This window comes from Alternaria incomplexa, assembly GCF_024043165.1.
Source record: "Alternaria incomplexa strain BMP 0042 chromosome Unknown scaffold_3, whole genome shotgun sequence".
NCBI lineage: Eukaryota > Fungi > Ascomycota > Dothideomycetes > Pleosporales > Pleosporaceae > Alternaria > Alternaria incomplexa.
In genome coordinates, this window is record NW_026249852.1 from 2430483 (window position 1) to 2455614 (window position 25132).

Here is a 25132-nt window from a genome sequence, read left to right on the forward strand (position 1 = left end):
CATACATACGACGCGCCTCGCCAGCACCGCCATACGCCGCGTCAACATCCCCAACCACAGTACCGCTCCCCTCACCCCCGACAAGGCCGTTTTGCCAGACGCCACTCACACTACTCCGACATCTCCCCCAGCCCCTCTGAACATGGCACCCCAGACGAAATACGCCCATACTACATGATGCCATCCGGCGACCCCCACGCAAACATTCCACACGAGTTTCGCCCAAGGAGAAACCAAGACCAAGCTTCAACCCCCTCCCCACCCCCCTCGACAAACACAACCTCATTATTCCGCCCTTTCCATGCCAAAGTCACGTCCAGGGCGGCGCAGAAATTGGGTAAAGATGAGATACTCATCTTACCAGCCATGCTTACGCGTCTGCGTGTGCAGATGAGAAGTAGTCATGGGACTGAAACCTTGCGTGTGAATGTAGCAGGAGATATGCCGTTTCGCGATGTTGTTAAGCAGCTTTTGCCGGAGTCGAATTGGAATGACGGGACTATGGTGTATGTCAAGATGAGGGGCGCGTGGCTGGAACCCGGGTGCGCTCGTGTTAGTCAGATAATGGAGCAAGGAAGGTTTGTGTTGAATGAGCGAGGGGAGGTGGAGGTTAAGATCGAGATTGGGGGTGGAGGGAGAGGGGGAATACGGGATGTATGAAAACAGGAGTCTGTTGAAGCATGATATCGGCTTGGATGTACAGCAAAGAACACATAATGAAGAACAACTCGAAATTATGAAAGGTAGTTGAACAAAATGCTAGTACATCCATTCGCTCCACATACTCCACCACCCCAGTCGGACCGCAGGATCCGCACTGCTTCGATCCAAAAACGCCAAACTCGGTCTAAGACTCTGAATAGTATGGGTAAGATGCTCCAAGGCATGAGAGGTACAAAAAGTTGACCTTGAGAAAGAGAACCTCCCTAGGGACCCAAAGGCGAAGTGAAAAAAAGGGACATTCGTTCGTATACAATACAATGCGACAATGCCATGAGAAACACAGGAACGAGAGTCATTTGCCTTCATGCCCGTTGTTGTCGTTGAAAAATTTGGCCTACGACTACTCTCCTATGACTTCAGGCTGTCCTGCATACTGCGGCTGCTAGCGCTGAGTGGGATGTTGGTTGTAGGAAGGACGGTCTTGGGCTTGCTGTTTTGGCGGACCTTGGCGAGGGCGTAGACGAGACCACTGACGAAACCGACGAAGATGGCGGAGCAGCTGCCGAAGGTGACGGGCGCATCGAAGAATACGAGACCGCTGAGCGCGATGGGCAGCTTGTTCAGAGCACCGACCATGGAGTAGGTTGTCGAGGAGGTGACACGGACGGCCCAGGCGGATGTGTAGGAGATGAAGACGGTGGAAAGACCGGAGATGATCATGACCATGATGACGGTGTTGCGCTGTTCGACGGGGAAGTTCTTTGCGACGTTGGCGGAGGACCAGTCTTCGACGAGGATGGAGGCGACGAGCAGGATCGGGATGGTGAGGAGGTTGTTGTAGTACATGGCTGTTCGAAATTAGCAATTGCTCCATTTGGTTTCGGTGTTAGATAAACTTACTGTCAAAGTCCTTGAAGTTGGTGAGCTTGATGCGCTTGCGCATGCACAGAACGTAGGTTGCCGAGCAAAAGCAGTTGAACATCATCCAGAGGTATCCGGCGTGCAGAGTCGACATGGCCTCAGTGGTCTTCTCTGCAGCGTGACCCATGCTCGACAAAGCGTGCTGGATGTCTGCCCAGGCCGCAATGACGGAACTGAGGACCATCAGTCCGAAAGAGAAGAGCGCCATTGGTGTGACTGCACCGCCAAACCAGAGCACCTCTCCGTATGCGATCAGGATGATGGTCAAGTTCTTGAAAATGGTGTAGACGGGAATCGAAAGGTACTTGAGCGCCCAGGTACTGGTGTAGATCATGCCGATGAGGAGGACGGAGATGGGGAACCCTGGCGATGTTAGCATATTGCCGTATGGTCGATGGTAGATTGGACCTACACTTCTTTGCCTCGTCGCTGTTGAAGTCGCGGTAGTTGATGATACCAAGGGCTTTACATATCGAAATGGCTGCTACACAGACGACAGACTGCAATGCGTTAGAATGGCGGTCTGTAGCATTCGCGGACGATCATACCTGTACGCAGAGTAGGAAAAAGTTGAGGTTGAAGTCGACGCCGGAAAGGACGTATTTGTTCGTAACGGTCATCATAATGGAAGATCCACAGTATGCCAGAACCGCAGCAATTGGGTTCTCTGTGATGGCTACACCTCCCGCGCGGCTTGAGCCCGCTGATCGAGTAGGGGGCGACGCCGCGCGGAACTCCTTGCCGGAGGGCATATCGACCCTGTAGTCGTCGCTCTTCTTGTCGTCGGACATGGTGGTGGAGAGGGGGGTCTATACGCTCGCGTGTGGAGAGTTGTGGTATGCGGCAGCGAGACGGGGATGTCCGGGGAGAGGACAGGTGTGTGGCGGCGTATGTGCGACGTGGAAGGAGGGGCGGTCGAGTGAAGAAGAAAAGACAGGAGTGTGGGACCAGAAGGAAGGAGACGGGCGTCGCAAGAGAGATGCGCAGGGACGCGAAGTGGGTGGGTCTCAGCGCTGCCTCTCCCCTGGCCTGGAGTTGCTCTGCTGTTGGTAGTGGTAATTTCACACGCCGCTAGGCCGCCTTTGAATACGAGCAACTCTCTGTCAGCACCACCCTGCCGCCTTTACGAGGTGTGTTCTATTTTTCACTGCTAGCCCTCACTGCAACGCGTAGCGTAAGCTCTAGACGGCCAGGGCAATTCACGCACGCTACCGAGCAGCGTATGTAAACGCGCGTTGTTCGTTCCGGTAGCCTATCGCCACGTGACTTTCCTTATCGAGTCCTGTACTCTTTCCCCTGATCCTTCGACAAGCGACCCCAGACAAAACCAGAAAAATGTCCGCCTTAGATCCCAAAGTCGCCTCCCTCGTTGATCGTGCTGCGCGCGACGACGACTCAGACGAAGATGCGCTTATTGCGTCTCTGGAAGACGACGAGGAATTAGATGCCTTCCGCGAGCAACGACTCCAGCAATTACATCACGAGTATGACAAGGCGCGGCGGCTGAAAGAGAACGAGCATGGCAGATACACGGAGATTAAGGATGAGAAGGCGTTGATGGATATCACCACAAGCACGCAATTGTGTGTTGTTCACTTTTTCAAGCCCGACTTCAACCGGTGTCGTATTATGGACACACATCTCGAGGTAAGAACGAACACTGCTACAAAAGGCATTGTCTAACAACGATCTAGTCACTTGCATTATCTCACTACGAGGCCCGCTTCCTCAAGATCAATGTGGAGAACTGCCCTTTCCTAGTCACACGCCTAGGAGTCCAAGTTCTGCCCTGTGTCATAGCCTTCATCGATGGTATCGGAGCTGACCGCATCATTGGATTTGAGGGACTCGGCCACACTGAGCAAAGCTTCACCACTCGCGATCTGGAGGCGCGTTTGATTCGTGCAAACGTTCTTGCGAGAAACAAGGTCAACGAAGAGGATGAGAGGCGGAGATTGCAGAACGCCAGGGCTCAGCAGCAAGAAGACGAGGATCTGGACTGGGACTGATAATCTCCACATGTCAGCTCGGCTGAAGTGTAAGCGACACCGAATGCCTGGAAGAGGCATTGAGCTGAGACGACGGGGAGGCGCGTGGAAGAACGAAGACTGTATGTATGCTTGCAAAGCTGCAATAATCTGGAAGTGCAGCAGGCGCGTCGTCAATTGCTTGGAATGCTCAACATGCAAACAAACTACTTGGAAGAGAAGGATTGTGTCCAAACGAACTGCGCATGCCCAGCTAGCACGAGAATCAACGCTGCGAGACATCATTCGTTCAATCAATCAGACCGATAGCGCAAGGAGCATCTGTTCGCTTTCTGGTGCGATGTGTTGTTGATCTGTTGCGAAAAGGCGTGCTGTACTATGCCTCTCTTCTTTTTCCAACAAAAGCTGCAGCAATCTTAGACGAACCTGCATACACAAACAGCAGTACGAGTATGATTTATCATCAGCAGCTACCTCTCCAGTCTCCATGTTTTGGGCGGTTGTGGTGAATGTCGCGCTCAGGCGGTTGACTAGCTTACCCCCGCTGGGTAATCCCGATGACGCCATTCGCCACGTGCTTTTGGGCATCTCAAATTATTTCCTTCATACCCAACGGCAAAGTCAACCTCCACAACACGTTGCTGTGATACCTTACTCGCGAAACCTACAGCCAAAAGATACTATATACTGCAAAATGAAGGCATACTGGTTTGACAACCTCCCTGTAAGTGTTCGATTTGCAGTCTCCACATCCACATGACCTAACCTCCACAGGGCGACCAACGCCAACCCCATGACTCCGGCCGCTCAGTCGACCCAGACTACCTAGAAAAGCTCGGTGTCATCTACCACAGCGTACCAGAAGTCTCGGGCGTGGAGCCCATTGCTACATCGCGCAACTACAAGAACCGGGATGAGATCATCGTTAGCCCAGAAAAGATGGGCGACATCTACGAAGAAAAAGTCAAGTCATTCTTCTCCGAACACCTACACGAAGATGAGGAGATCCGGTACATCCTCGACGGTGCGGGCTACTTTGATGTGAGGAGCGAGGGCGATGACTGGGTGCGGATTTGGCTTGAGAAGGGTGATCTGATCATTCTGCCGCCGGGGATCTACCATCGTTTCACTACTGATGAGCAGAACGTGAGTGAATTAGAAAATTGGAAAAACATGGGAGTCGAGAGTGCTAACATGTCTTGCCAGTACATCAAGGCTATGCGGCTGTTCAAGGAGGACCCGAAGTGGACGCCGCTAAACAGGGGAAAGGAGACGGACGAGAACCAGTACCGGAAGCAGTACTTGACAGAGTACTTGAAAGCTAAGCAGGGAGTTGCAGCTTAGACTTCGGTTGCTTGCGAATCTGCTCTTCATTTTCCAGCATTGACAACATGATATCTAGACATTCTTTTCTAGCTTGTTCAGCCACGCCCTGGTGAGCACTTACTTTTACCTCAAGTCTATTGAACCCCCACAGTCTTTCTCACCTCGGTTTGGTTCAATTACGCCGTCGGGAGCATTTGAATCGCTCTCAAGTCTATTGAACCCTGCGAGTTCCTCTCCTGCCTCGACTCTGCCTCTATGTTTCTGCACAATCATCGCGACAGCTTCCCGATCGATGACAATAGCATTGTTTCACCAACTGCTACCAATTGTTACAGCGATGCGCGACCACCAGAAGTGAAGGTGAAACCGAGTCACGCCCGTCAATACAACTTGACTCTACAATGGTATTGTCTCAATGCGCCGGGCCCCCGGCTTGTACACAGATTCACTTGTACGCCTCTTCACCTTCTTATCGTTGTGCGCTCCGCAGCTCGAGTCGTTCTTAGCCGCGCCATGTACACCACCTAGCTTAATCTGTCCACCATCCAGCTTTTCAACATCGCCCAAGCCAACTGTCTGGCACATCGCAAAATACATACCCGCTACAACACACGTCGTCTCGCCAAGATGCCAAAAACATCTAACGGTCAGCACTTGTACATCACAGGCATGAGGAATCTTCAAGAGCTAGCGTACGAATCTGAGTCTGAGGATGAAGAATCTATCGTTCGGGAGTCCCGTCCCAAGACCTCGTTCGGAGATATCATGGCTCAGGCTAAGACCTGTCGCGATATGATTACGGAAGACAGGAAGAGGTCAAACGCAGCAGAGAGGAAGGGATCAGAAGGATCAGATGCACGGGCGGATACTCCAAGGTCACGGATCCAGCCCAGTATGCCTGGTGCGATCGGGTTGAGTCGTGCTCAGAAGGCCCCACGAGAGAACGACCAGTACCACCCGGAGGACCCCCTCCTCGAACGCCATCCATTCGCAGTCAAGATTACCAACCATCTGCCATCCAAACGGGACCAATACTCTTCAGTGCCATTATGTCAACACTTGGAGTTATTTCTGGACTGGAACATGAACGACCCCGACAACCGAAAAGGCTCATGGATTCTCAACATTGAAAAATACGAGGACCCCTCACCTTGGGCAGAGCATCAACATTGCGCTGGCGTAGATGTTACTAAGATGGCTGATGCCTTGGCGATGAGGATAATCAAGAAATTCACTCGGCTAGACAATGAGCGAGTGAGCCGAGACTTCGACCGCGGGATAGCGTGTCGACGACCTCCGGCGAAGCAACGCTTGACCCGAGAGCTATGCAACATGTACTCTCAGACCCACCGTGGCAAGGAGAGCAAGTTTGTCGATGAGAAAGAAGCGCTTCGCGAGAGTATCAATGCGGCTGAGCGGCGCAGAGAGCTGGCTGGGGAAGCGCTGCTGCGAACTCAGAAGTCAGGCCAAAGCAGCGGCACGGCAAAGCCTGTTGACATCGATGTATCAGAAGGTCGCAACAAGTCATCTTCAGCTTCAGTCTCAGGCTCGTCTCCTTCTATCAAGAAGCGTAAGACCCCGAAGCAGATTGCAGAGGAGAAGGTAGCTCGGAACCGGAAGCGCAAGGGGTTGAGCGAGATTGCTAGGATTCGCGCTGAGCCTGTCGACCGTTTCAAACCGACCACGGTAGATGAACGAGATGCCCGAGTGACTGGTGTTGCTCAGCAGGTTCGACATGGACGCGCACAGCTCGTAGTTCAGAAGCGGAAGTTGAGTGAAACGGAGGATGATACACCGTCTCATGTCTTGCCTTCTTCACGACTGATTAAGAAGGCAAAGAAGAACAGCGTTACGAAAGAAGTTGTATAGGCTAAGAAAGGAGAAGACGATAGGCTGGATGATCTGTCTGAGGAGTAAGAAAGTACAGGCTGCTGGATATCGGGGGTTTATTCGAACTTGAGGCTACAAGTAGAATGGGATAGTTCGCGACGAACCATCGTGTCGCTTTCAAGGTATCATGCCATTGTACGCCGTAGCTATCTGAGAGTCATATGAGGCAGCAGTTGACTTATCCAGACGCTTTCGTATTCATCTAGCCCGTCTATACCATTTCCTTCTTCAGGACGTGACATCAACATCTGCGTGTTTGGCTCAAGTAGAGCCTTGCTAGTGTCGCTATGTTGCCAATGACGTTTCCTCAGCGTCTTGTGTAAGAACAATGACATAATAGGTCAACGAGATCGCAGTTTGACTCGAGAAGCTTTGCATTTCGGGTGCAGAAATGACACGATAGGCTTAAACATCTCCTGGTTTCATTGATCACATCCACACACAGTGTCACCGCCCGCCTACACCTTGTCCTATATCAAATAAGCTTAAATACACGAAGCTCGCTCTGTTGGTCCTCGATATCATCCCAGCCAAGATGCATATATCTGCAATCATCATAGCCAAATCCCACTCTCTTGAACGTACCCTCGACCTTGAGAGTGACACCATCAACTTCCCAAGTACTCGGCCCTCCCTCATCTTCTGGGCCAGCTATTTTTTCCAGAAACAAGCCCTGGCAACGCAACATTGGATTGTCGCCGAACACTTGCGGGATGCCTACTAAAGGCGCGAAATGTGTGACGCGGGACAACACGGTTGTGTCCGTCGGGTCGTCTGGTATCATGTCGATGACTGCGGGGCCGATGGCATCAGAGGATGCATAGCGTTCGGGGATGAGGAAAGGGTTATACGAACCCAACCCCATCTCATCCTCGTGACCCGAAAAAGGTAACCGAACCGGGAGGCAAAAACCAAGGAGCGTCAACTCACACTTGCCCGCTCCAAATACCTCTGTCTCAGAGCTATCAGGCTCCTTGTGCTCCCAGTTCACGACTCGTGTGTAAGTTACAACTTCCGGATCAAAGATAAACTCATAGTACATGATGTTTCCTATAGTCGTCGTCCAGGACCAAGATGGCGCCATCTTCCTCAGTGTAGCAACTGCCTCTGAGTCGCCAGGCTGCTTCCGATGGGGACGAAGCCACAACAGCCACTTTTCTAGCTGCAATTTCCAGAGCCCGAAGAGGTAGTCTGCCTCCGGGAACTTGTCAGGCATGGCTTGCTGCAACGCTCCCACTACGCCTTGTATTGCGGCTAAGCGATCAGTCCATTTGGTCAGTCTCTTTTCCGAGTACCGCTTTACAATCTCGGCCCATAGTTTCGAATGGTTGAAATTGGGTTGGTCGGTCGCGCGGGAGTCTTCTACACAGAGTAGTTGACCAAGAGTACGCACGTTGAAGAAATGGTCGTCTTCGCCGATATATCGAACGGCGTTTTCATTTGCCTCCTTCCGACACTCGCATCTCTCGTGCTGGCTACACTGCCAGGCTAGTTCAGATGGTGTAGCATATAGTATTCTGCGCGCTAGGAAGCTCTCTTGAAACACCCATGCGCGGGTAGCGAGGGGGGTGAGAAGTTCGTCGATGTCGACATCTTCTATATTGGGGCGCGACGAATGATGTGCTGGGTTGCTCCAGTATTGTTCCTCTCGCTCGCGAATGGAGAGTTGAACTGTACGAGACGTGCCGTCTGGCATGTGAAAGGGTACCTCAATACGTTTGAGGGGTGCATTCGCGGCAGGGCTGAGGGACAGAAATCCTTCCTGGACGCTGGATGCACTCTGTGCCGAGATGACCAGCTCGGCTCCTGGGTAGATGGACTTCATGCGTGGAATTTGGTCCGTCCAGTCTTGTATATCATCTTGTACTATGCATAGCGCATCAATCTGTTGTATGAGGTCAGCTTCTGGGATAGATACAGTTCATGTATTGGTTGCTTTACCCATAGGTATCGCAAGCCAAAAGCCTTGCACACGTGGATGGCATCGGCGAGGGTGCGAGGGAGTGTCGAAATATCGATGCCTTGCATATGGGTCTCGAGATTACTTTTCAGCGTCTTGAGGGAGCCGGTCGTGCCCCATGCGTAACTGAGACAAGCGTAACCTTCCCGATGTTGTGGTGAGTCTGATGCAATCGATGCGCTATCCACAAGGCGGATAGGATCAGTTGCGAGATCTAGGACACGACGTGGCCATTCACCCTTGTCTGGTGCACACAGCGAATGATCAGCCTTGCATTGCTCGAACCAGCTGCGCGCTTGACTCAAACGATCTTCGAGATTGCTTAATAGCTCTCGGTACTTGTCGTTTTCACTATTGCGTATACCGAGCCATGGAATAGCAGAGTCTTCTCCAGCATCTGTTAGGCTGTTAGCATCATTTTCAAACACTCCCTCATTCCTCATTCCTTTAAAGGTGACTTAGGCTGATAGAAAGAAGCCTGACTAGCTGTAAAGAACTTACCAACCGGAGTGTAGATCTGGTAATCATTCGGCCTGTTATCAACATACTTCCGGCCAAACAGCACCCCACCGCCATATGATTCACCCTCCTGCTTGCAGGCCACATTTAAGACATTCTGGGGGTCAAAAAGGTGCCAATGGTCAACCGCCTCTTTGCGCCTAATATCGATAGTCGTGAATTCCGGCCGTCGAATATCGGTGACGGCATCAAGAGCCTGCAAGATTATTGAACATCCTTGACATTCGCCGGCAGAAACAAGAAAGTCTGCCGTTGGCGTGCTGGTTTCGAAGCCGTTGGCGAAATGGTGGCATACGATGCATGATGGGGTTTCCTGGTCTCCTCCGTTTGTGGGAGGCTGTTTTGTGTCGTTTGTGTCGGATTCGACGCGGTATTGCTCATCAGGAGAAGCTTGGAGATGATCCGAGATCATACCCGCACGCGCCGGCGATGATGCAGCCCGAGATTCCTCTACCCCTCGGGCAAAAGCGTCTGCCATGCGCTCTACGAGCTCAGACCAGTCTGACGTCATCGTCACTTGCCCAAGATGCTAACGAATCGAGCCGCTTGCGATAGCACCTGATCGATGCAGTAGTACCGACCTATTTTACAGAAATCGGGAAACATAGAACTCTTGTGTGTTTCAAGGCACGTCGCTTTCGTATACGAATGCCTCAGCTGACTTGGCAATCCTTCCAAGGTCCTAAAGCATGCTTCAGCCGCACAGAATTAGGCAGGTTCGAACAGCTAAGGGCCGAAAGCTCAACATACTTACCGCAAAGATCAGCCGGTTCCAGGCTTCTGTTTCGCGAACAGAAACTGGACATTTGGTAGTCCGGCTTTCACCTCGGCCCAAAGCGGTGGTCGCCCTGCAGTCGCGTCTCAAGAACAGGAAGTTGCAGAGCTTGTATCCATATGCATCGGCTCCAAGATTCGTGGACACTGCAGGCAACTCACGAAACCAAGTTCAAACTTATGAACATCGCATACGTAAAGTGCACATGAAAGGAATATTCGAAATTTTGATAATCCAGAACGATCACTAAAGCCATCAGAACCCAATGCCACACCCCCAAAACCCTCAAATGGTATACCCAAAACGCCAATCCCAGAACTACCACACCCCCCTCCCTTCACATCCCCATCTCCATACCCTTCAATCCCCTAGCAACCTCCACCACCACCACCACCGCCTCCATCACCTCCTCCACCTCCACCACCGCCGCCATCTCCACCGCTGCAACCTCCACCATCTCCTCCACTAAAGAAGCCACCGCCGCCTCCATATCCTGCTGTGTATGCGTATGCGCCTCCCGTGTCGCTACCACCGCCATAATGCCGCTTGTTGCGCTTCGAGACCTTTGTTTGCCGCATCGGGGGCGGGTATTCGGAGGGTGATTTGGACATTCCGCAGCCCATTTTGACGGGTGTTGGTTTGTCTTGTCGGTATGAAGGTTTGTAGATCGCGGGATGTGAATGTGTGATCGTATGACTTTGTCAAGCGTAGCCTTGGGTAATGTTGGTATCCAAAGGTATATGGGTTTGAGATGAGTGAAGTGTGAAGATCCGTGTGCTTGTATGAGTGATGTACGACTGGATGAAAACTGGTTCGTGATGATGATATGCCCTTATCCTCCCACAGAATCCCCAGACCCTATATACCACCCACAGTACTCATCATGCTCACCTCACCACACTACCAGCCACAAAATCTGCCTTGGCCGTACACAGCACTGTCATCAGGCCCCCCATATACAGCAACAACAGCACCCACAACCGTCACAACACCTACCCCAATCCAGTCCCACCTACACTCGACATCCAGTCGCATCACCCACTAATCCCACAAACGTGACCGCCCCAGCCCCAACCCATCAGCAACCAGGCGTCCAGCGTCCGACCACTACCCAATCCAGTTCGTCCAGTTCGTTTACTCGGATAAGGCATCCCCCACCTTTGGATCAACAAAACGACCAACACGGATTAAGAAGTAATCGAGCGCACACATACTGCGCACAAGGTCTCGCAATGCCACAAATTGTGCACATCATTTACCACATGAGCCTCGCAGGGCTGAGTCCACAGTAGTAGTAGGTGGAGGGAAGGACGCTAGAAGCGAGGCTGTGCCCCCGTTCTGCCGATCACGTGGGACGTCAAGCCCACACGTGGACGCCTGGCAAGCTGGAAGACACGGAAAAGGTGCTCTGCAGCATACATTATTATCAGCACGAAAACTTGCAACATCTGAACGAAACCTTGTAGGTCGGGATTTTGGTCCTTCGACTTCCATCCTCCTGTCCCGGTCGCTTATCACGTTTTTCCCTCGAACGCGGTCCACGGGTGATCCAACGACCCAAAGCCTACTCGGCCCGAAACCTATGGTTCGGTGTGCTACATCGGGTTTAGACCAATCTCTGATGGAAGCAGCGAAGAACATTACTATGGAGTTAGCATCGCATCTAGAAAGCTGTCAGGCAGAGAGTTAAGATGGCGAGCTGTGGCTGTGTATCATTGCCGATCGATCGCTTGGTGCGAGGAATGAATCTGGTAGACTTGTGAGGTAGTACATACGTATACTGTGGGGTCCAATGAAGGGGGACCTGCGTAGTGATGTACATACAATGCGATGCTGTCATGTCTGCTATAGAGATACGTAACTCGCCTGCGATACGTGTATTGCGCCGAAATCAGGGTAAGGCGCCCCCGGTTTGCCTTAAGTCTTCACTTCAATCGGAATGGCTAATAGGTACCACCTCACAGCCTCCCATCTCACATACGACGAAAACCCGCATGTTGAACTTTCAAAATTATGTCATTGGAGTATATAGCGCCGTGTCGATCGATAACATTCACAGAGACCCGAATATATAAAAGGAAAAAGAGAAGCAAGGGAAAAAGATGCTAGAAGCATACACACAAGAAAGATGGGGTCTCCAAACTCCCGGCCGAACCGCCCCTAGAAAGAAAGGTCTCAAGAAAGCGTCCGTGGTTTCCGAACCGTTCAGCCAATCTAGTCGTCGTAAAGTTTTCTTTTTCGCGGGGGTAGAAAAGGCGTAAAAAAGTCTTGATCAAAAAAGAGGCTGCAACTCCCCCATTCTAACACGTCTGCCGTGAAATCTCGATCCAGAAATGCGAAAAAAGCGTGGAAGTAGCCAAAGAAGTGAAGACCTCTCGTATCCGCCCAAGACGCTCGTTGTACGACGTAACTAAGTCTGCCCCAAGCACGCGCGTGTGACTCCAATGATGTCGTTTCGCGTCTCACTTTCCGCCCTGCTTCTTCGCCTTGAGCGCAAGATGCGAGTACACCCATCCACCGCCAAGCGCGAGGAGTACACCGAACCATTCTCTTCCGCTCAATATCTTGCCCTCGCTGTACCACCCTATACTCAGGATCATGATGGTCTTGAGGTGGCTGACAATGTTGAAGGTGAGGGCGCTGGTGCGACCGATGATCAAGAACTGACTCAGGTTGTACATCGAGGCCATGATGCCGGAGGCGCATACGCTCCAGAGGATGTCGGTGGGTACGGTTGATAGGTTCGGGATGGTGTCGAAGAAGGGCACGAAGGGGATGAGGAGGCAGACGGAGATTGGCGCTTGGTTGAGGAGGAGTTGGGGTGGCGAAACGGCGAAGTCTTCGATCTTCTTGCCGATCCAGATCTGGTACAGAGCGGTACTGCAGAATGCCAGGGTCGCGACGATGACACCGAATAGCTGAGTCTTGGCCGCCTCGTTGATGGTGAAGGAGACGCCAATGCATGTTGCGAGAATGGCAGCCAGCATGTATCGTGTAACCTGCTTTCGGAAGAGGACGAAGTTGATGAGGACGACAGTCGGCGTAGTCATGACCTTGGAGAGCTGGTAGAAACCGATCGAGTTGAAGGTCAAGCTAAGGTTGCCAAGCACAACGTAGCCGGCGAAGAAGCCGCAGACGGGCAGCATGTTCCAGACATTTAGCCGTACGGCCTTGAAGGCATGGAAGGGCCGGAGGGTCGAGATGAAGAGGACGAGACCGGTGGCTGTGAAATGCCACATGACGACCATGAGCTGGCATCCTTTGAGCTGCTTGTCGCTGAACACTCTATCCGACTGTCAGCGGGTCCCCCACTAGCTCTACTGCATGTTGCATACCGCTTGCTCAGGAAGATCAAGCCCAGTGTTGACAGCGTATTCAGAGCGATCCAAAAACACGTTATCAACTTCTCCTTGAGCGGTACTGGCGTAGGCTCGGCTACGGGCTTCTCGAAAGTGGGCAGCTCTTCGAGCTCGTGGGACTCTCGGGGGTCAACATTGTCGACGAGACCCTCGATTGAAGGGCGCTTCTCAACTGCGTGTTCAGTTAGTCCTGGTGTGTCTTATTCCTGACAGGTGATATGCCGACGCCCATGTGTCAAGGGTCTAGGCGGTGTCTGGGGTTCGACGTACCCATGGTATGTGATATTGAGTTGAGAATGTAGCGAGCGACGGTGGAGGGCTCGTGTGGGCTATGCCTTCATGCCAGTGCCAGAGGGAAGGCGCGAGCTGGCAATGCGAGGGAAGGCGTAGGACGAGGCAGGCGCGGGCTGACTTGGTTGTCGCACGGTAGCGGGTGGGCCGGGGAGGGTTGCGGCGGTGCAGCAGATCGTCCGGTGTGGCTTCAGACGCGGACGATGCAGTTGCAGCGACCAGAGACAACAACAGAGAGGCACAAGAGGATGAGGCGGTTCGGGGAGGGCTGCCGGAGAAAAGAGACAAGGCGAGGCGGGGAGGGCCAAGGGGGTACACGACAAAAGGCCCAAGTAAGATGCTATCCGAAAGGGATCCTCAGACGCCAAGGCGACTGCTGAAGGGGGCGAAGACGATGCAGGGTTCGTTGTTCAGGCACGTGCCCGTAAGCCACAAGCCTCATCTCCACGGCCAATCAATCCCACCTTAGCGCCACGCTGTCCAGCCAAATCTACGAGGTTAATTTTAGGCCTCGATGCGGTAGCGCTACTGCTTTTGGTTCCGTCCACTGTCTATACGGGCTTGCAGCATCGTGAAGAGCTTCAATCGCCTCGAACTCGCAGTGTGATATACAGTGGTGATCAGCTTGGCACTCTCCCTTACCCACTTCCCAAGACACATTGGTCGTTTGGGCGTTGCTTCTGGAGTGCCGACACATCCGGCTCCGCTCCGCTCACCTCGGGCAGAATATCTCCCTCGTAGCACCTGTGTTGCTCCGATTACGAATCTTGGTGCCCTAACACGGCGGACGCAGCATTTGGTGTCCCTTCCGGATCCGCTGGGTGGTGCCACCTACGACTACCCGTACCGGTAATCTGCATGTTTGCGCGTCCTGATGCATAGTCGCAACTCTGCAACTTGTTGGCATTGTGAAGGTTTTGGGGGTATGCTTGTACGGTTGCCAGCGGAGATTTCGTCGCGGACTCCAAGATTTAGTTGCACCGAGCGCCGAATCTTATGTCAGTTTGGTCTTCTCATAGACTCAATTCAGATAAGGAAGGTACGATCATGACACAGCCCACCAATCCTGTGCGACATGGAAGTAATGTGTTCTCTTGAATTTTTAACTCCTAGTTCTATGCAGAAGGCGTAATTAACAGCCTTCAAGTGATCGACCCTAGCGCATAGAGAAAGACGGATAATGTACACTCGCAAGAACCCACACCGTACAAAGAAAATCAACATGATCAGCATCCCATCGGCAGTTCCATTGACTACCGCATCCGCATCGAATTATAGACATGTAATGTGTTATGTCGTCGTGGTGTTACAGAAAATTATACCTCTCCATCAGCCACAGCAAGACGCTGCTTGGCTGTCTTTGCCTTCTTGCTCAGTCCGCCCTTCTTGCGCTTGCCGCCGGCCGGGGCTTCAGTAGGTGGGATAGGTGTGGCTGCACCACTTGCCTTTGCGCTCTCGTCAAAGTGTCCTTCGCCTGGGAATAGTCAGTACAAACATTATTCAGCATGAAGCGATCCACTCACCCTCGTGGTACATGTCGTCGAGGTTGGCCTCCGCACGTTGCTTCTTCTTGCCACGCTTCTTGCCTGGTGGAGCATTCTTCTCTTGCTCCGCCAGCTCCGCCTCCTTCTTCTCGATCTCCGCGGCCTGGTCATCATCGACAAGCCACATAGCCATGTCTTTGGTCCTGTTCTCCCTGGAGCGGGTGTTGAAGTCGACTCCAGCGCCGCCGCCTCCGGAAATGACGACGCGCTGCACTTCTTCCTTCTGGAGGGCACGCTTGCGGATACGTTCTTCGATGGTACCGCGCGTGATGAGTCTGTAAACAGTGACCTGTCGTGTTTGTCCGAGACGATGGGCACGGTCCATAGCTTGCGAATCGATGGTGGGATTCCAATCCGAGTCGTAGAAGATGACCGTGTCAGCGGATGTAAGGTTGATACCGAGACCACCTGCACGAGTTGACAGGAGGAAGACGAAGATGGACCGGTCGCTCTGGAAGTCGGCGACTGTATCACGACGATCTTCGAGTTTGGTCGAACCATCAAGACGACAGTACTTGTAGTTCCTGTAAGTGAGGTATTCTTCCATCAGGTCCATCATCCTGGTCATCTGGAAGTACAGCAACACGCGATGATCGTTTGCCTTCAGTTCCTTCAGGAGTGCATCCAACTGAGCCAGCTTGCCGGAATCAGTAACGAAGCGCGACATTGACGGTGCCTCAATGTGAGTGAATCGTGTGCGCTCGTTGGTGGGCGGCGGGAGCCTGTTGCTGACAGTCAAAGCAGTCGACTCCTTCTTGGCTTCTAGAAGAGCTTGCTCAGTAGCCTCTGATACACCATAGAGCGCGGAACGGATCGGAGCGTTGAAGAAGAGGTTCTGTGTCTCTGCAATGACACCCTGACTAGCGCAGTAGAGCTCAACTGGAGGCGCAGATGCTTTTGGCTTTGCACAGGGTTCGATCACGTTCAAGCCTGTCTTTTCGAAAGTTGTTCGGGCAACATTGAACAGGTTGCGCATGTGTCCATCGGCAGTGATCTCGGCCAAAGGTGCACGGTCCTGGCGATCAACAATGTTGAACATGGAGTGCTTCGGCTCCCATTCGCCGTTGTCGTTGTCGTAGAACACATTGAACCGGCCAAGCTTATTTGGCTTTTGCTCTGCAGCGAGAGCTCGCTGGAACAGACCGCTCTTGGCAATTCGGGAGGCCTCGGTGGCCGACAGATCAGAGAAGCGGAGCCATGAAAATGCTCCGGCCTCTCTGGCCGACTGCGCAATGTTGTCTGGGCTCCACACATTCATCAGGTTGTCGAGATAGCGTCCCTTGAAGCCAGCCTTCTGGTTGTCCGGACCAGCAAGCTCCAGTCGACCACCCTCACGACCTACGAGTCTTGGTAGAGGATACTCGATCAAGTTGCGTGTAGAGTATCCGACCCTGACATTCTGGCCTTCGCGTAGGAATGAGGCGGTCTCAGCGAAGGAGGCGAAAGAGAATGGCGACCAAGTGTCGGCTCGCTCGAAGAGATCAGGGTGGTTGCAGACCTTCCTGAACTGCATAACCAAGTTCATAAGGGTTGCGCTGTCCTGCTCGTCACCAACAGCCTTTTCGACCAAATCCATAATGTTGATCTTCGCTCGGAGGTTGGCGTAGTAAGCCCGTTGTCGGTATGTCAAGTCGCAATAGACGTCCAGCTCGATCTTGTCTCCAAGCTCCTTCTGGACATGCTTCTTCACGCGACGCAACATGAACGGCTTCAAAATCATATGTAGTCGTCGCAGTTGGTCTTCGTTGAGCTTCGTGTTACTCTGTGCGTGACTCTCGATATCCTTGGAGAACCATTCGCTGAACTCGTCGTGAGAGTCAAACAAGCTAGGCATGATGAAATGGAGCAGAGCCCAAAGTTCCTGCATGTTGTTTTGAATGGGTGTACCCGTGAGGAGTAGCCGGTTACGAGAGTGGAAGCCGAGAAGACTCTTCCATCGAGAACTCTGAGACGACTTGATGGCTTGCGCTTCGTCGAGAATCATGTACTGCCAACGCATTTTCTGGAAGTATTGGGCATCCTGAACGACCAGTTGGTACGAAGAGACCACAACGTGGAAGGGCGAATCGCGGGTGTACGTAACGTGCTTCCTATCCCAGAGCTTACGGAGGATCTTTCGGTCCTTGGCCGTACCCCAGTATGGAATGACGTTAAGATCCGGGACGAACCTGGTGATTTCCTGTTGCCAGTTGTGCAGTGTTGATGCGGGGGCAATGACAAGGAAAGGTCCCCAGATGTTGTACCTCTCGGCCAGGTAAGCCATGACCGATATCGATTGGACCGTTTTACCGAGACCCATCTCATCAGCAAGAATACCGTTGATACCCTGCTCGTACAAGTTGACCAACCAGTTGAGACCCTTCAGTTGGTACTCCTTGAGCGTACAGTTGAGAAGGCCAGGTTGAGGAATCCAGTCTTCTTTGTTCTGCAGACCAGAGGGGTTCTGGAAGTTCATCTCGCCATCCTCTTCGTCATCACCAGACTTGTTGAAGGCACGGGCACGGTCTTGAGCCTGCTGGATAGCATGCTGGGCGTTCGCCATGGCGGCCGCGTTGAGCGCACTTTCGTCTTCGTTGTCGAAGTCAAGATCCTCGAAGTTGGTGACCTTGGCGCCTCCTTCCGCCGACATCTCCCCAACGTCGATACTAGGCTTAGCTGCTGCCTGAGGGTCAGCTGCGGCGGCGTCGGCGTCGTCGGTGGAACGCTCGATCTCATCTGTCCTAGCCTTCTTGCCGATGAAATGCGAGTAGAGCTCAGTCTGGGAAATAAGGAAGTTGAGCTTCCGCTTCTGTCGGTTTGCTTCCCGATCAGCTTCAGCTTTCTTCGCATTTTCCAACTCCTGACGCTCAGCGTTCTTTCGGGACTCGCGCTCATCGCGTTCGTTCCTCTTCCAGAATGCAAGCATCTCACGCATACCACGCTTGGCCCTAGCTTGTGTGTCCTTCTGGTTCTTGTTGGTGCGCATCTGCCATCGACGGGCCTCCTTGGCAGCCAGTTGGGCGGTCTTGCGAAGGTTGGACTGCTTTGTCGAGAGCGAGTTCTCCTTGATGCGGACGACTTTGGGAACATCCTTGCGAGCGAGATCCTTGACAATCTGCTGGTACAGGTTTCGGTATACGGAGGAGTCGTAGGAAGTCAGGACTACGGGGCCCAAATCCTCTGTGTAGCTGCGGCCGCGTAGGGAGTCAAGGCGTGCCTCCTCGCGCGGCGCGATCATGGGGAGATCGTCTCCGCGGTCGATAGCAGCCTGACCGGCGGCGGCAGCGTCCTTCTCAGCCTGCTTTTGCTCCTTGCTCTTCTTAAGACGCCCGGTGCCGCGGTTGCCCTTCCGCTTTCCGCCAGCGAGGTCGTCGGAGGCCTGGAAGGAGCTCATAGTACCTCCTTCCATATTTGGTCCGTGGGGAGTGACTTCGCGGATGTCCTTGCTAGGGGCGTTGCCTTGCAGAAGCTGAGTAGTAGTCTTCGCTTTCCGCTCGGCTTTCTGTGCAGCCAGCAAATGACGCTCCTTTTCTTCCTCGTTCTCGGCTTGACCTGCCTTTGCGAGGGCCTCGGCGCGTTTAGCTTCCTCGTTCTGGATAGTCTTTTCACGCCTTCGCTTGCGCTGCATGTCCTTCTTGCGCTCCTTCTCTTCGGCGATCTCCTGGCTCTGGACCTGCTGCCATGCGTCGCCCTCGTGCTCAACGTTGTATGAGTGCTTTGCGTAGTCGCGGTTGGCAGCGGACACGTCCTGGTAACGTGTAAGGAAAGCAGTCCGCCGCTTCTTGCGCTTGTTCGCCTCGGCGGCCCCAACTTCTAGGACGCGCTTCTGGCTCCTTTGCTTATAGTCTTCGAGATCATGCGGGATGGCCGACTCGTCAATGTCGCTCATCTGCTTGGTTTCAATGTGTGCGAGAGCAGCCTCGATCTCTGCTTCGTCTGGCGCAGGCAACTCGCGAGTCGCAGACTGTGAAGGGGCCTGGAGGCTGCCGACCGGCGGCATAGCATCGTACACGCGGGGGGCATAGCCATTTTCCTGATGGGGAAGGTCAGCGGGCGCCGGAGACGCCATTGCTTCTTGCTTCACGAAGTGAGAATTGTGCAGAGGTTTTGAGGTTTGGTAAGGTTCGGCGGCGAGGTTCGGCAGTGGCTGAGGCTTTGGCGGAGGCTCGTTGTCGGCTCCGGAGGACATTATACTGGAGAGCGACATGGGATCGGCACGCGTTGGTGGCGGCGCCTGTTGCAGTGGTGAGCAGAGTGAGGGTGGAAGTCGCGAGTTCACTTACCTCTTCCTTGTAGGATGGCCTCCTAGGGTAGTCGATGGGCGGCTGCACGGCGCCTCGGTTCATCGACTGATAAACCGATGGCGACACGGGCGAGTGAGACATGGCCTCCATCGTGCCGGTGTGCTGGTGCTGCGAATGGGGGCGCTGCAGCGGCGAGTGATGCGCGTACGAGGTCGTGACGGGTGATTGATAGACCTTGTCGTAGGGGCTGTGTGCCGCCCGAGTCTGCGTCTGGGGTGTGGGTTAGCCGCGTGTCCCTGAATGTTGAGGATGGCGATGGCGTGAAGTGTGATGTCTGAGGCATGAGGTAGATGAAACATATGATGGAAGACGCACCTGTGCAGGAGGATACTGGGTATTGATGTCGTAACGCGCCGGGTCCCGTGCTACGCCGCGGTCTCCATTGTCTGAAGTCGGGTCGTAGTATCTGGACGTGTCGCGCGAATAGAGGGCCGTGCTGATGGGCGGCAGCTCGGTGGTGCTGGGCGACGGCGGAGGGCGAGGGTGTTGATGGGATGGGGGGTGGTGAAGGCTGGCGTGGTGGAGAGGCAAGGGCGCTGGAGTGTTTGGCGAATGGTGTTGGTATGGTTGGCCTGCCTGTGTCGGCGATCTGTGGTAAGCTGCTGGCACTGGCGTAGGTTCCCCTTGGTGCCCTGGCGGCTTTCTTTCTCCTCGCGAATGCTCCTCCCCATCATCGACGGACCGCCGCAGGACCGGATCGCGAAACATGGCGGCAGCGCGTAAGGGCTTGTTAACAGCGGAAAGGCTGCTCCATGGGCCGCACGCAGCAGGCACTGGCGGTGGGGCGCGCAGGGAGCGCGGCGACGACAGCAGAGGGAATGCGCCGTGGGCGAGGGCTGCCGGCGATGGTCGTCGGGCAGTTGGCGATGTGGATGCGACGACGACGAGATGGAAGAGGGAAGATGGGATGGGGGCTGGTGTGGAGCTGCTTGAGCGCCGTCTAGATCACACACGAACGGTTGGCAAGTCAGCTTCTGCTTAGTGCGGCTGCGGCAACTCTGTCCTGGAGCAGCTCCGGGCGTGATGCAGAGCCGCGATGAGGTTTGATGGAGAGCCTGCGACGCCCTACACGCTCGCAACATGTGACACGGCGGGCTGCGGACTGCGTCGAGCATGTCTGGCATGGCCGCATTACGCGTGGGGACCTTCATTGCGACGCTGCTGCGCTGCTGGGCGTGCCTCTTAACAAAGCACCTGAACCCCATCTCTCGTAGGAGCATACACGCCCAGATGGGTGCATCGACCAATAATTGCGTGCATGCAAACGGCGCCATGCAGCGTGCAGCCGCTTCTCGTCTGTGCCGGTCTGCCTGAGTGTCCTCGATTCCGGCACTCTGCTGCTACTCGCTGCCGCCGCCTGAGCATTTCTTATTTCCCTTCTCAGCACCTACAGCTCGTCGCTGCTCCGCGTGCCGGGTTGAGGCGTTGCCAGCTTCGGCTAATCTACCACGAGCCTCTGGACCACGGCGGACGTGCGCATCTCATTTCCTCGCCATCCGATGGCTGACTCTGTATATACTGCCATCTCCATTGAGTCTCTCGTGCACGCGACAATGACAACACGCAGGCACAAAAGCGAACAGGGCAGAATGTTGGGGCTGCAAACGCCCATTGGATGAAGCCTCACCACGACGGTGACGGAAGGCGCGACCATGCCGCGAAGACTCCATCCGCTCTAGCTCCTTCAGTCGTAGCGCGGCCCGAGCGTAGATCGCGCTAAAACTCTGGGCGGCATCAATTCTCGAACTTTTTTGCAGAGGCGCATCCACCCCGACGAGCGCAGCAACAACCGCCTGAAATCACCATGGCTTCCGTATACAAGACCCTGTCCGGCGCGGAGAAAGAGGAGAAGGAAACGGGCGTGCAGAGAAACAAGCAGCGTGTCCTTATTCTGGTACGAATCCACGCGCGGCGCAAACCAAGACCCATGCTGATGATTGCTAGAGTTCAAGAGGTGTTACTTTCCGTCACCGACATTTGCTACAGGACTTGTACTCGTTGATGTGAGTGGTTTCCGCGATCAGAGAACTTCATTTACTGATCTTTTCAAAGGCCCCATAGCCGGAAAGAAGCCAAACTTGACACCAAGACGAAGCTTTACCAACTCAACGAACTAGCAGAACTCTACAACTGCAACAATGTCCTCTTCTTCGAAGCTCGCAAGGGCAAGGACCTTTACTGCTGGATGTCCAAGCCACCAAACGGTCCTACTGTAAAGATGCACCTGCAAAACTTGCACACCATGGAAGAGCTCAACTTCATTGGCAACTGCCTGAAAGGATCGCGACCAGTTCTCTCCTTCGACGCCGCCTTCGACAAGCAGGCTCATCTTCGCGTGATCAAGGAGCTCTTCACCCAGATTTTCGGCGTCCCCAAGACGAGCCGAAAGGTCAAGCCTTTCGTAGACCACGTGATGGGTTTCACAGTCGCAGACGGCAAGATCTGGATCCGCGTGTTCCAAATCAACGAGAGCGAGACCAGCAAGAAGAAGCCTGCCGATGGCGAGGAGATGGACGTTGACGAGGCACCCAAGAAGAAGAAGGGAAGCGAATTCGATGTCAACCTAGTCGAGATCGGTCCCCGTTTCGTCCTCACTCCCATCGTTATCCAGGAGTCTAGCTTTGGAGGTCCAATCATCTACGAAAACAAGGAGTTCGTCTCGCCCAACCAGATCCGTTCCGACTTGAGGAAATCAAAGGCCGGCAGGTTCAACAAGAGGACCGACGCCCAGAGGGATACCCTGCTCAAGCACCAGGATCTGGGATTGACATCGCACGGTGGAGTCAGGAAAGAGAAGGACCCGCTCAGCGACAATGTGCTGTTCGCGTAAAATTGTTTGCCATGTTTCGAGGGAAGGAAAAATGGCGTTTATGGAATGCATCGTCTTATTTAGATTGGCGTCGATTCTGGGCTGGGCATAGGCCCGTATGTATGTATAGCGATATACCCAAAAGCTATCGTTTAATGGGTAGCTCATTGCGAGCGACCGTTAACCCAAGTACTCTTTATCCTTTGGCGATATCAGTGTGTCCTGTCAGCAGTCATGCTCTTCTCCAAGACTTCTTTATACTCATCATCAACACCACTAACAACCGCCTGTCTGACTCCATATACAGCCCTAAAAGGATCAAGCACTAGCTGTGTCTGCGCATAGTTACTCTCGTCCTGCACACGATGTACCCGTCCACTAGGAAACCTCACGCGACTAATCGCGCCATCTATAAGATGCACCTGCAGCCGATATAACTGTGGCGCCACAGCCAACAGATCAACCAGTTCCCGTACTTTGCTCTTTATGCCAGCCGGCAAACCTCTGCCCCCGCAATTATACTTTATCATCCCCGTGTAATCATCCACAGACTCAACATTAACAACATAATTCCTAATCCGCAGCAGATTCCTCTGCGAGAAGTGATCCAAGAACGGATACGTCCGGTTCGGCGTAAGATTATTCGCCGTGCGCCATCGATACCGAAAATTGATCGCGTCGAACGTCACGTCAATCACAAAGGTATTGTCTCCATATAGCATGTCTGCAGTTTCTTCGTGGACGTGTCGCGACACGGCGAGGAGACTCGTGTGCCCGCGCCGCCAGACTGTGTCGTTGCCTGTTTCGCGCTCTGTGCGTGGTAGTGTACGTTGCATGCGCCAGCCCCCGTCGCCGTTCTTCTGCCGCACAAAGGTCAGATTGTATTCGGACTTTGGGGGTGGGTCGGGAGGGTGCTGGAAACGCACTTCGAAGGTGGTGGTGTGGGGGAGGACGTGGCTGTAGATTAGGCGGCGGAGCTCGATTGGGAGGCGGAGGAGCGGGGATAGCTGGGAGGATGCGGTGTCTGTGGAGTGCTGCATTGTGCGCTCGTTATACTGTGGCATTGGACTTGCAATGGCATGTTGTGAAGACAGGCGCATCTTCGTGCGGCATGCCTGGCGCTGCTCATTGACGCCATCGGTGCTCTCCCGTCTCCACGCCGATTGGCCCCCACAATCCGGGTTAGCCCCCCTTGGCGGCATCCATCACGTCCACGGTCGTCACGACTGATGACTCCTTTCCCTCTCCCCAATCACTAACGATGACCTTACATTCCAGAGACAGCTCGCCAGAGCTTGCATTGACTTGCACCATGTCTTTCCAGGATGTCGTCGCGTTTTCTACCTATAGCCCCAACGGAGGGGTCCGATTTGTTTGAACCACGCGATACGTGTCGGTGTAGAGGCGAGATAGCTACGCACCGATTAGATCGATAGATCGATATACGAAACTGAGGTCGAAGAATAGTGAAAGGAGGACGAGATTGAATCGAATTTCGCATCACTATCACGAAAGACAGTTCAGCATCTAACGCGGACTGAAGACACGCGTAAACTTGAAAGATCACAGGTGAGTTCCATCATACATATCGTGCTGTATGTCTTCTATCATATCAATTCATTACTGACTGGAGATCTAGCCACCAAATCGCCCCCCTACCCTACAACCACCTTCAAGATGCTGTTCGAAGATCTCGCGACGGAGCTTGCTGTGCAGGTGTTCCTATCATGCCGTTCAGTCAACGACGTTACAGCTCTATCTGCCACCTGCCGTCGTTTCCGCAACATCTATTCTTCCTCCCAGAAACTACCCATACTCGAAAAGGCCGCCGAAACGCAGTTCGGTCCGCTAGAAGACCTCACTCAACTCCTCACCCACAACAAAAGCCAACCTGCACACATCGTTCGCTCCGTTCCCTTCTCTCTCGCACTGCTCAAGCAGATTGTGCAGCATGGGCGCACGGCTGAGAAATGGTGCGACATCTACCCGTTCAAGAAGTGGAAGCACAACTTCGAAAGCCGGCGTCTCTTGACAACAGACGAGCGCTATCTCGTGAGACGAGCCATCTATAGGATCTGGCTCTACTCCCGCGCCTTCCACAACAGCGATCACCCACGCGAAGCCCGCGCGTCCCGCCTCGTCCTACTCAAGCGCGCAGCCCTCCTCCACAACTGGAGCACCTGGGAACTCGCCGAGATCGCCGACGTGCATGCCGTCATCCGCGAAGTCGTCCAAAGCAACGTCTGCCCTTCCAACGGCACCATCGCCCGAAAGTTCAAGAAACGACACCCGGGCAACGAGCACTCCCTGCTCTTCAACATCCACCTCAACTATCCACCCACCGCGCCCCAAGCTTTCAATCCGTTCACGCCAAACCCTCTCTCGACCCACTTCAACAACACACCCACTTACACCTCCCGCTACGCCGCATCCAAATACTCGCTCCACCCCTCCCATGAAGTCGGTGCTGAAGGCTGGGGCGACGATATCCCGCATTACTACGTCATCGAGGACTATATGAAGCTTGATCCGGCTCAGATACTTTACTTGAAGGAACATGCGCCGCTCAAGGGCATGGTGGAGGGCTACGTGAGGGGCTTGTGTCCAGAGTATGATTGGTTCACGAATAATGGGGAGACGTGGGTGGCGACGTTGGAGTTTGTACTTGGGGAGAGAGGGGAGGATGTGGGGGATTTCATGGGGGCTATTGCGGAGGGGGAGGCGGGTGTTGCCGTTTGTGAGGAGTGAAGCTGGGGGTTGAAGTACACATTCGTTGAACGTATAGTGTGAACTAGGCGATTCGT

The 25132-nt window shown here is 53.7% G+C and overlaps 9 protein-coding genes across 9 annotated transcripts; 5 read left to right on the forward strand and 4 right to left on the reverse strand.

Annotated features, from left to right (window-relative positions):
* Positions 1 to 1071: 1071 nt before the first annotated feature.
* Positions 1072 to 2375, reverse strand: VRG4 (GDP-mannose transporter into the lumen of the Golgi; the record flags this gene model as incomplete). The annotated part of the gene is made up of 4 exons (XM_051432749.1): positions 1072 to 1511; positions 1564 to 1947; positions 1997 to 2084; positions 2133 to 2375. The coding sequence occupies 4 exons, from the start codon at positions 2373 to 2375 to the stop codon at positions 1072 to 1074; spliced, it is 1155 nt and encodes a 384-aa protein (XP_051294171.1).
* Positions 2376 to 2919: 544 nt separating this feature from the next.
* J4E90_003179 (uncharacterized protein) lies at positions 2920 to 3593 on the forward strand (the record flags this gene model as incomplete). The annotated part of the gene is made up of 2 exons (XM_051432750.1): positions 2920 to 3231; positions 3279 to 3593. The coding sequence occupies 2 exons, from the start codon at positions 2920 to 2922 to the stop codon at positions 3591 to 3593; spliced, it is 627 nt and encodes a 208-aa protein (XP_051294172.1).
* Positions 3594 to 4266: 673 nt separating this feature from the next.
* On the forward strand, positions 4267 to 4916 carry ADI1 (1,2-dihydroxy-3-keto-5-methylthiopentene dioxygenase; the record flags this gene model as incomplete). Its single annotated transcript, XM_051432751.1, has 2 exons — positions 4267 to 4296; positions 4347 to 4916. 2 exons carry the CDS (start codon positions 4267 to 4269, stop codon positions 4914 to 4916), a joined length of 600 nt encoding a protein of 199 aa, XP_051294173.1.
* Positions 4917 to 5792: 876 nt separating this feature from the next.
* J4E90_003181 (uncharacterized protein) lies at positions 5793 to 6767 on the forward strand (the record flags this gene model as incomplete). The annotated part of the gene is made up of 2 exons (XM_051432752.1): positions 5793 to 5799; positions 5893 to 6767. 2 exons carry the CDS (start codon positions 5793 to 5795, stop codon positions 6765 to 6767), a joined length of 882 nt encoding a protein of 293 aa, XP_051294174.1.
* A 496-nt stretch (positions 6768 to 7263) lies between these two features.
* J4E90_003182 (uncharacterized protein) lies at positions 7264 to 8733 on the reverse strand (the record flags this gene model as incomplete). Its single annotated transcript, XM_051432753.1, has 2 exons — positions 7264 to 8693; positions 8730 to 8733. 2 exons carry the CDS (start codon positions 8731 to 8733, stop codon positions 7264 to 7266), a joined length of 1434 nt encoding a protein of 477 aa, XP_051294175.1.
* Positions 8734 to 12504: 3771 nt separating this feature from the next.
* J4E90_003183 (uncharacterized protein) lies at positions 12505 to 13368 on the reverse strand (the record flags this gene model as incomplete). The annotated part of the gene is made up of 2 exons (XM_051432754.1): positions 12505 to 13327; positions 13364 to 13368. 2 exons carry the CDS (start codon positions 13366 to 13368, stop codon positions 12505 to 12507), a joined length of 828 nt encoding a protein of 275 aa, XP_051294176.1.
* Positions 13369 to 15008: 1640 nt separating this feature from the next.
* INO80 (putative DNA helicase ino80) lies at positions 15009 to 19609 on the reverse strand (the record flags this gene model as incomplete). The annotated part of the gene is made up of 3 exons (XM_051432755.1): positions 15009 to 15166; positions 15216 to 19449; positions 19499 to 19609. The coding sequence occupies 3 exons, from the start codon at positions 19607 to 19609 to the stop codon at positions 15009 to 15011; spliced, it is 4503 nt and encodes a 1500-aa protein (XP_051294177.1).
* A 1714-nt stretch (positions 19610 to 21323) lies between these two features.
* Positions 21324 to 22349, forward strand: J4E90_003185 (uncharacterized protein; the record flags this gene model as incomplete). The annotated part of the gene is made up of 2 exons (XM_051432756.1): positions 21324 to 21475; positions 21581 to 22349. The coding sequence occupies 2 exons, from the start codon at positions 21324 to 21326 to the stop codon at positions 22347 to 22349; spliced, it is 921 nt and encodes a 306-aa protein (XP_051294178.1).
* Positions 22350 to 24005: 1656 nt separating this feature from the next.
* On the forward strand, positions 24006 to 25076 carry J4E90_003186 (uncharacterized protein; the record flags this gene model as incomplete). The annotated part of the gene is made up of 1 exon (XM_051432757.1): positions 24006 to 25076. The coding sequence occupies one exon, from the start codon at positions 24006 to 24008 to the stop codon at positions 25074 to 25076; it is 1071 nt and encodes a 356-aa protein (XP_051294179.1).
* Between the last annotated feature and the right edge of the window lie 56 nt (positions 25077 to 25132).